At 46.0% G+C, this 16,469-nt stretch overlaps 2 protein-coding genes across 2 annotated transcripts; one reads left to right on the top strand and one right to left on the bottom strand.

Moving 5' to 3' along the window:
- Positions 1-401: 401 nt before the first annotated feature.
- Positions 402-6,714, top strand: map3k12 (mitogen-activated protein kinase kinase kinase 12). The gene is made up of 13 exons (XM_068748283.1): positions 402-864; positions 1,938-2,121; positions 2,239-2,430; positions 2,518-2,676; positions 2,805-2,963; positions 3,153-3,261; positions 3,400-3,509; positions 3,692-3,808; positions 3,904-4,038; positions 4,114-4,837; positions 4,924-4,991; positions 5,113-5,410; positions 6,559-6,714. The coding sequence occupies exons 1-13, from the start codon at positions 402-404 to the stop codon at positions 6,712-6,714; spliced, it is 2,874 nt and encodes a 957-aa protein (XP_068604384.1).
- Positions 6,715-8,187: 1,473 nt separating this feature from the next.
- Positions 8,188-14,360, bottom strand: pcbp2 (poly(rC) binding protein 2). The gene is made up of 13 exons (XM_068752683.1): positions 14,222-14,360; positions 13,404-13,523; positions 13,266-13,289; positions 13,135-13,167; positions 12,913-13,029; positions 12,681-12,812; positions 12,465-12,593; positions 12,275-12,349; positions 11,968-12,009; positions 11,525-11,597; positions 11,371-11,426; positions 11,106-11,275; positions 8,188-9,782 (listed from the first exon to the last, which is right to left on the bottom strand). Exons 2-13 carry the CDS (start codon positions 13,470-13,472, stop codon positions 9,746-9,748), a joined length of 957 nt encoding a protein of 318 aa, XP_068608784.1. The 5' UTR covers positions 13,473-13,523; positions 14,222-14,360; the 3' UTR covers positions 8,188-9,745.
- Between the last annotated feature and the right edge of the window lie 2,109 nt (positions 14,361-16,469).

Below are 16,469 nucleotides of genomic sequence, written 5' to 3' on the forward strand. Positions count from 1 at the left end.
CTCCGATCCGGTCCGAAACACTGATCCGCTTCAGGTGGACCGTTACAGAACCGGAGACAATCAGGACTGAACAAGCTCCTCGATTCATTCATAAAGCCCATCTCCACTCTGCGTGATGGCTCCACTGGGCAGACTGGTCGCCCCATTCATAGATAAAGAGACGAGGCGTGATTCAGGCTGAATTCGGTTCTGGTTAAGCTGGAGGAGGGGGGGGGGGGGGGGGCTGCCCAGTTCTGAAATGACTCCGTGCCGTATCTGAGAACGCGGTGAGCACGCTATTCACCCACCGATCGATGAAACGTGGCTCTGCTAACAACTATCAATCATTCCTCCTGCAGAATTACCTCCCGTCTTTTCCATCCTCCGTCAACCCTGACCTGCGGGTGTTGGGGGAGCCCCCGATGAGTGGGACCTGTATCCATGAGCCCCGCGCCCCTTCCCCCTCCCTCTCAGGTTTCAGCACGCCCATCTCAGAACCTCCCTATCGGAGACTCGATGGAGACACACCTGCCTGCACCCCCGAAACAGACCTGACCCCCACGCAGTGTGTCCTCCGGAACGTGCTCTCCATCGACACGGGTGGACAGGCGGGGCCGGGCGGCAGCAGCCCGACTCCGAGTGATGGACCCTCAGCCCACTTTGACAACAGCGTGCTAAAACTACATGAACATGAGGCCTGCCAGTGTGGCGGCGGGGCCGAGGCCGGGTACGGTCCAGAGGCGGGCGCTGTCCGGAGCCAGTCGGACAGCATTCGGCTACAATCGGGAAGCGGAGGTTTTTTGGAGGGACTGTTTGGCTGTCTGAAACCAGTTTGGACCATGATTGGAAAGGCCTACTCCACTGAACACAAGCATAGCCATGAAGGTATGGGAACACAACACAGGTCACTCTTCTCCCGTGCTGTAGAAGTGTAGCTCAGTAGCGAGTGGCGTTGCTGCTACGTCATCTGCGTCAGTCCATTCACAGCCAAAGGGGTGTAAAAATCTGTTGTACAATTTTGTGTCTATTTTTGGACTTTATACACACACACACACAAAAAAATCATTTAGATGAAGAAGATCTGCAACAGAATGAGAGGAAAGACTTGCAGCATGACGGGGGCCACAGCTACAGTCAGGAGTTCTGAAAAGTAACTGGAAGAACGCTGCAGCAGAGTACAAGTTCAAAGTGGCAGAAGAACATCCAGTATTGTACACAAATACACTACTAGAATGTGTATATATATTTTTTACATATCTAATAATCATTGCTGACTGCCATCGTCAGTCCCTCAGTAGACTTTTCACAGCTGGCGTCGGCATCGGCCTCGGCTGCAGCAGCGCTCCAGAGATCCTGACACTTGGATGGAGCTCATGAAGAATTGATCTGCTTGCCTCTGCTATGCTGGCCAGCGTGTCTCCCTTTAGTGACCGCGCTCTCAGAGTCATTTAAGTCACGGCTGCACGACAGTCGACATGCAGATTAGATTATGAGTGGAGCGTTGCTTCTCCCTCAAGTCGTCCCTTACCTACTGAACAAAACTAGAATGGCCTGCTGGGTGAGAAGGCAATATCACCATTTGTTTGGACATGGTCGTTTTATTCATCTTATGTGGACCCAGAATAGCAATGCGCTGCAGCAGAAGCCTCCTCGAGCGTTAGCGCTTAAAGGGAAACGCTCCAGAGAAGACTGAGGGGACAAAAATGAAAGACGGGAAAATGAACATCTGTGACGTAATTGTTGTTCTTTCAGCCCATTGGACGCAGGAACCCTCTGACCCCTCCCCCATCCAAACTGGAATGAGTGCATATTGACATTTAGAGGCTTTACAAAGTGTGGATGGATATAATTTAAGTAATTATTCTCCGGGTGCTGCTGCAGTGACCGCGCTAGTCCCGTGTAACGCTTCGTAATTACTCGTGAATTTAGTTTCTGTTGGCGTGCTGGTCTGCTTCTAGAGTCCTGGGAGGTTCCCTTTGAGGAAATCTCCGACCTGCAGTGGGTGGGCAGCGGGGCGCAGGGGGCCGTGTTCCTCGGCAAGTTCCACGGAGAAGACGTGGCGGTGAAGAAAGTCCGGGACATCAAGGAGACTGAGATAAAACACCTCCGCAAGCTCAAGCACCCCAACATCATCACCTTCAAGTGAGGGGACTCGTGATATTAGGCTCGCGTAGTGCTTAAATCCACGATTCAAAGTTTACTGTCTGTCCATTTAACCCCAGCTGTGCTCCCTTAACTGGATCTCCCGCCTCCTTTTAGGGGCGTTTGCACCCAGGCTCCTTGCTACTGCATCCTGATGGAATACTGCGCCCAAGGCCAACTGTACGAGGTGCTAAGGGCGGGCCGTAATATCACCCCATCCCTACTAGTTGACTGGGCCATGGGCATTGCAGGTGGCATGAACTACCTCCACCTCCACAAAATCATCCACCGAGACCTCAAGTCCCCCAAGTAAGAAAAGAAAGGCACCCAGCGAATACAAGGCCGGAGAAATCTGGGGATTTCCGTGTGAAATGAAGTTTGAGCTTGTCTTTGCAGCATGCTGATCACACACGATGACCTGGTGAAGATCTCTGACTTTGGCACCTCGAAGGAACTCAGTGACAAGAGCACCAAGATGTCGTTTGCCGGCACCGTGGCGTGGATGGCTCCCGAAGTGATCCGGAATGAGCCGGTGTCAGAAAAGGTGGACATCTGGTGAGTTCTGCAAACACCGGCGTCCCTTAGGAACGCATGAGCGCAGTTTTCCTTTAGCGGGAACTGCGATTGCTTCAAACGGTCTCATCCTGCATGAGACTTCTTGACTGATGAGACTGAACTCGAAGGTCCTTCGGAGTGGTGCTGTGGGAGATGCTAACTGGAGAGATCCCTTACAAAGACGTGGACTCCTCTGCCATCATCTGGGGCGTGGGGAACAACAGCCTCCAGCTCCCTGTGCCCGAGAGCTGCCCCGACGGCTTCAAGATCCTCCTCAGACAGTGCTGGTGAGTAAAAAGCTGTAAATGGACAGCGAGGGGACGAAAGAGAGGCTGAAAACGAGCCGATTAGAGCAGCTGAGGGATGGCTGCTTCAGAGGTGCACAGGGAGATGTCTGTGGTTTCAGGACCTTATTGATTTTACAGCGCGCTGCAAATGTTAACAGTCGTCGTCCCACCCCGCTCTCTGATTTGCAGGAACTGTAAACCCCGGAATCGGCCGTCTTTCCGTCAGATCCTCCTTCATCTGGATATAGCATCCGCCGATGTGCTGTCGACTCCGCAGGAGACGTATTTCAAGTCTCAGGTGTGGCTGCTTCTCGGTCGGCGAGCCAATAGTGCATTTTAACCTTTGCCTGCAAAAGATATCCGATATTATTAATCCCATTTCAGTGAACCGGTTGTTTGACGCGAGTTAGAAGTTAACAGAATGCGCTCTCATCAGGCTGAATGGAGGGAGGAGGTGAAACAACACTTTGAGAAGATTAAATCCGAGGGTACTTGTATCCATCGGCTCGATGAGGAGCTGATCAACCGCCGAAGAGAAGAGCTCAGGTCTGTGCTCTCCCTTTAGGTCTCGCATGGCGATGCCGGATGTCACGCCATACCACAACGAGGGCACGACGTTAGGCAGCATTTCTGGGCGTCGTCCCTATTTGAGTTCATATTTATTGTGGAAGCTTTGGAAGCCCTCATGTTGAAGCAGAGTGACAGAAGCGGCCTCTTTTCCGCCTCAGGCATGCTTTGGACATCCGCGAGCACTATGAGAGGAAGCTAGAGAGGGCGAACAACCTTTACATGGAGCTCAGCGCCGTCATGCTGCAGCTGGAGCTCAAAGAAAAAGAGCTGCAAAGGTCATTATTAAATCCAAAAGATCCCGACTGTCTTTGACAAATGCATGAAGCGTCAGCGCTTTCACACGCCGGTGTCATTTGGTATTTCCTTCCAGGCGGGAGCAGTCTCTCGATAAAAAGTCTCCTGGGTTGTTTAAGCAGCACAGCTCCAGACAAAGCAGCTCCTCCAACGCCATGGACAAACTTATCAAGAAGAGAAACGTCCCGCAGAAGCTCCCCTCGGGGAAGAGGTATGAGCCTGTGCATGAATGAATCTTCAGTGGGCTTGTGGATTGTAATGAACTAGTCCCTCCTCCTCCTTTCAGACCAGACATCCTCAAGTCTGAGGTCATCATTCCCAAATTGGATGCCTCCGTCATGCAAGTCACTATCCCAGCCTGCCCCAACAGAAGCTCCACTTCTCCCAGCCGCTCTCGGAGGGTAAAGACTCGCCATCGCAAGCCCGGTAAGGGCAGCAGCGGGGACCTGGCAGGACTTAAGGCCAATCAGTCGTCCCCCAACAGGGACACGGCCGCCCCGGCAAACGGGTCAAACACCACCGCCTCCAAGCAGCTGCTGGAACCCTCCGCAGCCCTGCGGGGCCTCGGCCACGAGCAGCAGCAGAGGCAGCTCTCGTCCTCCAGCCCCGACCTCGTCTGCGCCACGCTGGAGGCGGAGGGCCAGGAAAAAGGGGATCCCTCTGTGGGCGGGCTGGAGAGAGGCGGGAGCCACAGTGCCTCTGCAGGACTCGGGGGGTTGGTGGTGGGGGCGGCGGGCCTGGATGATCTCACAGAAACTCCGCCTCGTAGCGACACGCCAAGCGAGGATGCCGCATCGTTCCCGTTCTCCAGCAGCCCAGACTCACCATGTGGGAGGGGTGCAGCGGCGGGAAGGGGGTCTCTGGGACCTCCACGTCTGCCCCTTGACGGCGAGGATAAAGAGGAAGGGGCCGGTGCTGTGAGGTTGCCCCGGGGAGCGTCAGGGGGGATTGGCAGTCAGCACCTCACTCCCTCGGCCATTTTGTACAGGGCAGCTATCACACGCAAACAGGTGCGGCGTCAGGCATCGGGCGCCGCAGCGTTCCACCGCGAATGCGTTGATTATTTTCACTTGTACATTTTCCCTGCTCCTTACAGAGGCGTGGGGTGTCATCAGAAGAGGAGGAGGGCGAAGTTGACAGTGAGGTTGAGTTACCACGGAGACGGTGAGACTGTCCTCCGTCTGTCTCAAGCCATCTTATCTGACAGGCTGCGGCTTTATTCCGTTATTTTACGTCATCGTTCCAAACGCATTTTACGGGTCGTTTCTTTTTTTCACCTCCACAGACGTCCGACCAGCATCACCAAGTGCCAGTCGGTGTCCACCTTCAGCTCGGAGAACCTGTCGGTGTCAGACGGCGAGGAGGGCCACACCACCGACCACTCTCACAGCGGCACCCCCGACGTGGTCAGCACCAACACGGACGACAGGCTGGACGACCGCAGCGACGACCTCCTGTCCCAGGGGTCGGAGATCCCGGCGGACAACACGGATCCCGCGCAGGCGTCCGACGGCCTGTCAGAGAGAGACGGAGCTCTGGGCCGGGCCAAAGCCCAGCTGGACGGCGGGCAGAATCCAAATGAGGTAAAGGAGCTCCACGGAGGAACGCAAGTGTCACTTTGAGTCAGCCGAGGACATTTATGCAGTAACTGGCTGTATTCAGGTACAAGCGCTTATCGGAGTCTGCTACTTTAGTCAGTTTGACTTTTCTTTTTTACTGCATTACATGTATTTGATCTAAATATACATAATACAAATATATTGTACTAATATATATATATTGCATTTTTAAATATGAAATTAGTGTTTGCCAACATTTTTGATCATTGACCATTTAAAGATTGAATTAATTAAAATTTTGTTGGAGCACAAAACAAATAAAGATCCATTATCAAAACTAGAAAAGCACTCGGAGAGCGCAGACCTCCACCAAGCACCTCAGTGCCCCTATATTGTGATTCACACAAAAATTATTTTTAAAAATCTTGATAATATCCACAATCCGGATCCAATCCGGATGAAATTTGGGAGTAGGATAGAGATCCCCACTCTACATGGCTGCATCAAATTCCATAAACATCGGTCAATAAGGATAGGTAGATAAGGTTAGGATAGGCTTCAAAAAGCATTGCTTCTGCCTATTCCTTTTTTGGCTGTAATGTATGTTTAGTTTTGTTTAAGTTGTATTTATTAATTTTTTTGTCTCAATCTGACACCAAAATAAAAAAATCATCATCATCATCAAAAAATCATCATCATCAATAATCAACCGAGATATTGAGGAACAAATTTTGAAACTTCAATTATTACAATGCTAATGAAAATTTCAAAGTGATCCAGAATCCAGGCTCATTTCTGGATCCTCACCATCATCATGATTCATCTATAACCTTTTGAGATATGTTGCTAACAGACAGACAGATAAACTCAGGCAAAAACAAAACCTCCTTGGCGGAGGCAAAGAGCAGATTAGAGGGAATCTAAAAACTCAAATCTTTGTCAATCACAACTTTCCGAACCCTCCACTTCCTTCCAGACCACATTGGTTGGAGACCGGTGGACAAACCAAAAAGATCTAAAATATATATGATTTACGCCTCAACCCGCTACAGCAGTAAAATGCTGCTGACACAGGATTAACGTCATTTACTGCAGAACCATTTTTTTACTTTTGTTACAGGTTTAATTCAGCATCCTCACATTGTTGTTGTTTACAACATCTTTCTAAACAGAGTCGGGCCCTTTGTGATGATTCTGACTGTGACAGCGCTGAGCTGGATCAGTCAGGCAGCGGAGAGCCGAGCCGCCCTCCCAGCGCCGGTGCATGGGCGCCGCCTTCCCAGCCCTACCAAGGGACTCCGCAGGTGCCCCATTCAGGACCTCCATAGATTACCGGACCTCCAGCGAACCATCGCAGGGCATACGCCAATCCATCAGTGCAGTCCATTACTGTTGTCATGAGGGGTTGCACCTGCCACACCAATTTGAGAGGAGTTGACTTATGGCGTGGTCCGGTGGCCAACCGACATCGCGTGACACAGGACATCCATCATAACTTGACATCGGATATTTTGGCAGCTTTGTGACATCTGATAAGGTCAATAGGATATTTTTTGTTGTGCAAAATAGTTAACAAGGTAACCTCAGCCACTGCTCTAGTTCAGCGAAACCCCTTCCACAGACGCACAAGACACCCGACCCCTCACTCTGGGAGCATCCGTCCTGATAGTCCACACACTGCTAACGCATCGGATACTAATGAATAATAATAATAATGTAAATATCCATTACATACCACATGAGAAATATTTAACTTTATTTTATTTGTAAAATAAAAATGTAAGACTAAATGATATGCAGCCCCGTGAACAAATGCATGACTACACGTTTATAATTTATGGTTTGAATGTGTCGGTTTTATATTTTGTGAAAGTTTACACTTTTTTAAAACCTGAAAGTATTACTTTTTTTTGTTAATAAATGTCAGCACGTCAGAAAAAAACAACAGAAAACTGAATGGAATGAAAATCTCACCAAGACACAGACCATAATTAGGATACTCAGTAAGCAATATTTTTTTTTTTAACCCTACTACTGCTGAGTTTCAAACACACGTACGACATTCTTGAGGTTTTTATTAATCCCATGCACTTTTTGCCATTGTGTTCTGCTGCACTGGTTTCTGGAACGGTTTGCTTTCTGAATGCCTTTTATGAGTGGAATGTTCGTCATAGAAGTTGTCTGACACGCACGCACTGCTAACAAAAGGCGATGAGCAGCAAACACTAGTGGGGGTGTTTTAGCAAGATTTAGCACTGCACTAACAGTTTTTGAATCATGATGGATGTTTAATAAGAAAAAAATTCGGATGCGGCAATACCGCCTTTATTCCTGCGCATACACTTTCCTTGTCAAAACCTGCTGCTCACATGAATGAAACAGATGTGGGTGTAAAGCAGCCCCACATGATCATTAAAAAAACTAACTTCATTAAGGTCTCCCTGAAGTCACAAACCACCCAGATGACTCCAATTCCTGATGTTGGTAGGCTTCATGAAAACCTCCAGGTTTCCTTTTACCCTTTAAGATAATTGCAAAGTAGCCAGATATGGAATAGAGCCCGTCTGTGGTGGTTTCTAGTAGATCACTAAGTATCCTTTGGTTTTGAATAGAAACGTTTTGTTTTTATACAGCATTGCACATTGTACCTGTAACATAGGAATTATATCGAAAGCAAAATATTATGAGCAACAATAAATAATGTATTGGTAAAAAAAATAAAAAATGTGTGGTTCGTTTGAAAAGAAAATCTGTGTCGAAGTTCAAAGATGACCCAGAATCAGAAATGAGTAAAAGAAAAATTTGATTTTTTTAAAGCATTTCACATCTTTATTTCTGTATTTCACTTCTTCAACAATTTAATTGCACCCAGATCTACAATAATTTGAAAACGTGCACAAAAACGTGGGCTTCTTCATCCTGCAAAGAATAAAAAATAAAATCTGACCCAGGCAAAAAAATGAAAAAAGAGATAGCAGGAAACTAGTGTTAATTCAAAAATTCTCCTTCTAGTTAATTATAATTTAATACCTCATCATAATATACTTATAAAAGACCAATATGTCTTGTAGCTTTGCCCTTTGCAACATTCCCCAGCCCTCCAGTTAAAAAAAATATTTTCTCTATTTAAAACAAACATTTCAATGTCATCATCATCATTACTATCGGCTTAGTAATTTCAGAGAACAGAAAATATTTTCCTCTCATTCAGGCCCGTTGCTGGTGACAAAGGCCAACCCACACATATCAGAACCTATTACACAACAATGCTCAAAAGTCCAGAGGCCGGTACTACGATGCAGATTCGACATACGCCTGACACCTTCTGCTGATCGGGTTGAATTAAATGTGACAAACACGGACTCACCGAGGTGAAAAGTCCGTCCAAGTTGTCCCAACGTAGTCGTAATGTTAAAAAACAGGAGCCGTCCAATAGCAAACATTTCCACATAATCAGCGGTGCTTTCTTCTTTTTTTTGTTCTCATGATCATGAATATAACCTGTTAGTTGTGCTGCATTAGTTACCGTGGGGTTGAACCCCAGGAAGGTGAGCCAGCGTCAAAACCCTGAAAACCCCGGCTTAACCTGACTTTTCATCGCTAATCAGAAATCCCGCTTCGTAGTTCAAGCCTCCGTACGAAAAGAAACAAAAAACGGATGAAAATACAGGGAATGACAGAAATCACTTACTCGGCAAATCAGAGGTGAGACATGAAGTAGCTTAAAATTCATCTTTGATTCCGCACTCAAGGGTTAAATTACCGCTTGACTGAAAACTTTCCTGCATACACCTTTCAACTGGAGATCGTGTGCACCAAATGAAACCCGTTAAACCCACAATGCCTTAATCCAGAAGTACAGCTTCAAATAGAAAGATGGCAAATATCAATGAATTCTACTCTTACAAGAAGTCGTTTTAAATAAAAAATAAATAGAGATTTCAGAGAAGGGAAAGAACAGTCCATCTATTGTGTTATGATGTCTCTTTTTTTTCTTCATTTTTTTTTTACATTTTCTAAGAAAAATCTGACATAATAAAAACATTTGTCTTTTCAGATTTTTCTAAAACTTTTACCTACCGGTATATCAAGATCATACAGAGATATACAGTAAAATAAAAAAGGGAAAAATACAACCAAAGGAAGTTTTTTAAAACTATATGCAATGGGGATTTAAAAACATAATAAATAAATAAAACACCAATATCGTGAAGATGGTGTAATTGCAAGTTTCAAACCGAAGCAGAGGAGAGAACAGTGATTTTATAGTACTTTGTTTTTGCATTAAGTTCAATGAGGGACCTCTTGGTAAAAAGTAGGGGGAGGGGTTACAATAGGTGCCGATGAAGATCCTCCATGTCAGTTGGCTGCGAGTCCAGTAGTTTCAGAAGACAGGCTGAGAAGTGAAACAAGAAGGCAAGAAAACTTTATTAAATTTAAAATACCGGAGATAATACAATATAAATAAACGCCTTGTTAAAGCGGCAGCCCTTTCCTGGATCATTAAGCAGCAAAAGCCCCCACTTCCTGGACGAAAACCTGACAGGCAGACAGAAGGGTGATAAAAACCCTTTCCGTTTGTGCCATGGAATATCTAAACGGCACCCGGGTGCAGACCTCTGCCAAGGCAGCTCCGATTCACGCCTACGTCGCTGCAGCTAAAAGCAAAAGTCCCGTGATAGTTTGACCCTCGCAAAATGACTCACTGACCATGAAAACCTCCCCCCACAGAATCAGGAACCGCAACGGTACCGTCATCAGTCGGATATATTTACAAACGGCAACTGACTGAAGCAGCAGTTCAGCTACAATTTGATCTTAGTTAGAGATCCAACGTCAAATTATTGACATCTCACAGTAGAGAATTGAACACAAGTCCAAATACAGTGTAAAACTACACGACATTATACTGCAGGCATATTGTGTTAGCATTCAAGGCATTATACGGGATGGCAGAAGCAACGTGGGTGTGATGGTCTCTGTCCTACAAAAGTAAAAGCCCTCGGAAATCATTCTGGCTCTGGCTCCACGTGACGATACGCATCATTACCGATATTTAACGGACACACCTTTGGGCCGTTCCCCACCCATCCCAACAATTTCCTCAAAATCCACCTGTACATTTTTTGAGTGATCCCGCTGACAGACAAACACTGGAAAACACAGATTTAGCCCATTATGAGAACACTAACCCAAAAGATAAACAGCCAACACGGCAGAGAGTAGAACAATAAATACTTTATTGTTCACCACCAAGTTTAACGGCAGCAGAGTGGGACCTCCTGTCTTTATCACCTGATGCCTATCGATGCCTTAATAAATACATTGAACCTCTTCCCACCCTAATCGGTCAAACAGCGCCATTGCATACAGATTAGGGCCATTCAGCGTTTTACAACGTGATCAAGGCAACATGAATGGGAAAGAAAATGGAGATTTGTGGATACGTGAAATAAAGCAGTTTCTAAATGAAATGACAAAACCAGTAAGAAGAACTGACGGAGGATTTCCCTGTAGAAAAATGACAACCGGCCAAAGACGGACGCAAACTAGAAGATCCGAGTTACCCCCTGTGTATTACTTTATTGAACCTCTATTTCCTATCATTGCTTCGCCAGAGAAACCATTCATGTAAACGGTCTCAATAAACTGCCTTGCTTTGCGGTCCCGTCATCGTGCTGTTCTGGTGGACGTGGAGCATTGGCATCAAGCCTCTTACCGGGCGTTGATCAGGTACTCCGCCAGGTTGATGCTGGCATGGGAGCCAGTGATGGTGACCTGTCTGTTGGCCGCACCCTCCACAGGGTTGGCAATCTTGATCTGAGCCCCTGACATCTGACGAATCTCATTGATCTTCGAGCCCTGACGGCCGATGATGCAGCCAATGAGCTGGGGCAGGAAGAGGAGAGCGTGAAAAACACATTCAATAGTGAGTCGGGAAAATCAGCTAAATTGTACAAACGTAATAAATACACTTGACTTACATCGTTTGGAATGGCCATCTCACGAGAGCCAGCTTGTGCAGAGGCATCCATCCCAGCTGAAGACGTGGAAAACAAAATACAATGAGTGCACTGACCCGGCAAACTGTGAGAAATCCACCACAAACACGCTTCCTCTTTCAGCCCGTCCACCTACCCTGGAAGCCCTGGTTGCTATGTGCGATGGGGAAGGGGTTCTGCTGCATGGCCAGCTGGTGAAGCTTGGTGAGCTGTTGGGAGACAGCGAATGGAAGAACAGAAAAACCACACACACACACACACACACACAACATAAACAAATCGGTGAAGACACAAGCTGAAGACATTCTGAAATTTGTATTATTTCCCTCTTGCAAGTGGTTACAGTGACAATGAGAGGAAACTATGAAATGGACCATGGATGATTTATTTTAAAAGGGTAAAAAAAAAGTGGTTCAAAATAAACATTTAATAAAGTATATTCTGTAGTATAATTAATGTGTATCAGGCAGTGGTGGCTGGAGAAATGAGAGTCAGGGGGATGAAATAAGAAGGTGACATGGCTTCCCAGGACCGAAGATTCAAATATATTGGATCACTTACAGAAGGCCCTTCACTTACATCAGGCTGTGGAATGGCGTGCTGCCCTTGGACAGCATATGCCTGGAAGGAGAGAGCAGCTCTTAAGCGGGTGGGGCAACGTCATACACAGTTTACCCCAATATTCACCAGTCCAGGGACACCTGGTGCGCTACAGGAACAGAGCAAGACATGCAACAGACAGCACACTGGCAAGTAGGGCAACAGCGCACGTACACTTGTATCATTCTAATCCAGAATGCTTCTCGCAAAAGAGTGGACATTGTGGATTATTTAGAAATAGTGGCAAATCAAGAGAAACAAATAATTCAACGTGTTGATTGTTTACCTGACCACCTGCAAATATGACCGGAGAGCCCGAGGGTTTGGGTCTGTAGGGGATGGTCACGCCTTTCGGTGGAGACTGGAAAAGCACAGACGTTTCACCTTTGATCATCGAGCCGACGTAAACCAGCGGGAGCATCAAGAACAGCGAACGCGAACGCGCTGAAAGTCTAAAGTCAGAATGAACAACGTACCTCAAGCATGACGACACAGATCTGCTTCACACACTCGACTATGGACAGCGGGGTCCCTGCAACGGTGATGGCACGCTCTGTTGAGTTGGGCAACATGTCCCCTGCTACTTGTACCTGAGCTCCAGCTGACTGTAAAGACGCAACAACAAAAATCAAGAGCCGAGACACATTCTGAATTAGCGCGAGTAAACCGCTAATAAAATAAGAGACTCAGACCTCTCTGATTTCCTTGATTTTGCAGCCCCCTTTGCCAATGAGTGAGCCACACTGGCTGGCAGGCACGACAAGGCGCACGGTGACCGGCGGGCTGCTGGTGGCTGTGCTGTTGGTCATCGAGGTGCTGATGTCCTGGATATGGACAGACACAATAAGAGGAAAGTTAATGCGAGATAAAATAAAATAAAATAAAAAGACAGATTAAATGTAAGATGCTGCGAGCAAGTTTAACCTCCTCTAATTTCTCAATGATCATGGAGAAGGCTTTGAAAATGGAGGTGGTGGGTCCTGCGAGGGTTATGATCCTCTCTGGACAGTTCCCCTCCGAGATGTTGATGCGAGCGCCGCTCTGCAGGGAAGCAACAGGGACAATTTAAAAATGGACCCACAGCATTATACACACGTGGGGCACGAGTCAGTGAGCATCATGCGCACGCGTTCGAATCAATCTCACCTCCTCTCTCATCTTCTTGACTGACTCGCCTTTCTGTAAGGATGGCACAAATGTGCAATATTGAGAAAACATAGGGCAAAAAATATAAATAGCATTATTCAATCAGTGTGGGGGGGGGGGGGGGCACCTACCTTGCCAATAATGCTTCCAACTTCCTAAAACACAGAGCGGACAGACATATTTAAAGCAATTATGTTTTCCTCACAATTCCTGGCAAAGGAAACCAGAAGGATTGTTCTCTAATCCAATGAATCACATTTTTAACTCACCTTTCCATGCATGAGGAGCCTGATGGTTAAGGTGACGTTAAGCCCTCCCTCGACCAGACTTGAGTCCATCGTTGTTGCTCAATCCACAAACTAAACAGGCTTTGGTCACTGGCTGAATGTCTGCAATGGAGTGGGAAATGTCGCGCCCATCACGGAAACATGCAGGTTTCAGGAAACTATGAGGCGATCTCTTTCTAAGACTTTGTATAGCAGAAAAAGAACCAACGCAATGAAGCGATGCACGCGGCTAGCATCTTGCACACCTGCGCTTAGCCTGGCCCCGAGTCCACTCGTTCCCATTAGCACAGTGAGCTACTGTCTCACAGTGGCATCGACTATTTCCTGACTTGGAACAGCTGTGGCGACATAACTCGTAGGTGTATTTTCGAACGCATAACACAAGCTGCCGACGCACTTGTGTAGCATAACAACTTCAAGACGTGTAACAGCGACAGAAACGACGGCAAAGAATCAAAGCCGTGTCGCAAGTATTAATTTACAGAGCATCACCGCTAGGCACGCGAGCGAGATTTCAATGCTAAGTTAGCATCCTAGCATCTATGCCTTAACTTCTTGCCATAACGCAGAACAATGGCGTTGGTTGTTTCGCGTGTGTTAAGCCACGCAGTTAAAGAAAATGTATTCCACACAGACAACGAAGTTAAAAGGAGTTCGGAAAATGTATATCCGGCTCGCCAGCGCTAGCACTCATTTATTCCAGAACATAGTCGGATCCCGCGGCCTACCGCCCCGTCCTTCACTCTCGAACGAAAGCAACGAGGGGGAAACAACAACAACAACAACAACCCAAGTCTTACCCGGAGCGTCCCTTGAGATGTGTCCAGGGGGTGGGTAGGGTATCAAGGGTAGAGGGGGAGAGGTTCGGGAGGGAGTTTTAAAAGGATCCGGGGAATAGGGAAGCGACACCGCTATTCGATCAGACTCCACTCTTCTGCTTGGCACAAAAGGCAAAATGAATTGAACTCTGACCTCTCAACCGACCCGCCCCTCGAGCCGGTCAACTCCGCCCACCGGAGCGACGCCTACGTGTGATAGTGAAGCGTAAAGATCATTATATGCTAACAACACAGTGTATTTACTGTATATTTACTGCTTTGATTAGGCCCACAGGTTTATTTCACTCTATTTTTATTTTATGCAGCGTTGTTGTTGTTTTTTTACATTTATATATATATTGACATTTTACCATCAGGGCACATGTCCATTCATTCACCCTCACATCTACAGACAATTTAGTCACTAATTCAGCTATACTGTACAACATTTTTTTATGGACCGTGGGAGGAAGCCAGAAAACCAAGGAGAAACCCACGCAGATGTGGAGAGAACATGCAAACTCCACACGCTCCACTCCACTCCACCCAATGCAAACTACTCCTCCTTCTACATTATTCTTCAACTGACAGCAATTATTTTGAGTATTTCCACATTTGATTTCTTAGGAAAAAAAATAGATGATGGTTTAGAATGGAAGACTTTTGTCATTATGGTATTAGTACTAAAATGTTTTAGTGCATAGGCATTTTTGTGAAAATTGCATGTGTAATACTGTACTTGATTTTTAGATTTTTAATGAGGATAATAAAAAATAGTTTCTTGTTCAGTCATCAACTCGTTACTGTATTTACTTGCAAATCCAGAAGATGGGGCCATAACCCCGTTAGTTAGCAGTCTGGCGCTCTTCTTGGGTCGTTAAATAAAAATCACTCACGAATGAGCTGACTGAGGTGTCCTGACCTAATGATAAAAAAAAAAAAAAATGAATGTATTGAATATGCAGAATATTCAGCAATAACCAAATCCCCCAAGATGTAAAATAATATATGATAGGCATATTTTGCCGAATGAGTCAAAATCTATAAATGTAATTCAAAGCATGACTAAGAATTGTGAGTACGTTCTGAGACTGTTTAAGATTCAGAGCTGGGCCACTGTTATAATCCTTCTAGTATATGGCTCGAGTAAGAGCTGCCCATTATGACTGCAAAAATAGCTTTTTCTGCAAATGGTAAATTTATTTTATTAAAAATCTAGAAGCATAACCACTGGAGTTTGAGTTTTAATTAGGAACTACCTTACCAGTGTGATGTTTGTATACCTCCAAGTTTTTACTCTTAATGCATTCGGGGTGTACGCCGCCTCTCGCTCCTTAACAAGCTGAAATAGGCTCCAACAACTCCCATAAACTGCAAAGTGGAAGAAAGTGGATGGGTGGGTGGATGGATGGATATTTGAAAAGTGCTGATACAGCATCAATGTGACCAAAAGGTATATTTCAGGAATTCACGCCTTGACTGCAGCTCTATTATTGGGTTGTTTCACACCAAGAATATGATTGATGAATTTTCCATTCCTGATGGATTGTCGAGTTTCTGTGCGGCTGTCTCTTTGTTGCTTTGTCACATGATTGATGGGATAAATGAGGATATGCATTGTCTGTTTATTTTAAACTCCAAGAATGGAATCAAAGCCCTGGATTGTACAGTTAAAACCCTCTTCTGGTGTCTTTCTATTAGAGTAAGCCAGTAGAACAGAAGTGATGGATAAAATGGGAGCAGGATGACCCTGCAACCATATCTTCACGGTATTCTGCCTGAACTAACCCAGCACATGCTCATTAATCTGGTGCACATGAGAGCCCCCGCAGTGCAATTAGTCAATGGTCAGAGCAACTTGCTGTCGTCTATAACCAATCTGCTGTTCCCCTGAATTGCTAATCCTTATTTTGTCTTCGATACTGATGTCCGACACAGCGTAGTTTACACACAGTTGTTTACACACCGTTGTTTACATGCATGACTAATAAATCACGCCTCGCTCGGTTTCATGGATTCAAAATCACTCTGCGTTCGATAGATTGCCTCCACACTGGAAGAAATTGAGCTCAGCTATACTCTGAAAGCAGTTCTCTCAGTTCTTCTCCCTGTTTATTTATCTTTTTCAACCAAATACGAATCCAGGCAGTAGCTTAATGAAGCCATCTGCAGTGCTGCATGGATGGCACAGGACTCACAAGGATGCTAGGGTTTTTGTTTTTTTAATAGA

Source organism: Brachionichthys hirsutus, chromosome 2 (genome assembly GCF_040956055.1).
Source record: "Brachionichthys hirsutus isolate HB-005 chromosome 2, CSIRO-AGI_Bhir_v1, whole genome shotgun sequence".
Taxonomy (NCBI): Eukaryota; Metazoa; Chordata; class Actinopteri; order Lophiiformes; family Brachionichthyidae; genus Brachionichthys; species Brachionichthys hirsutus.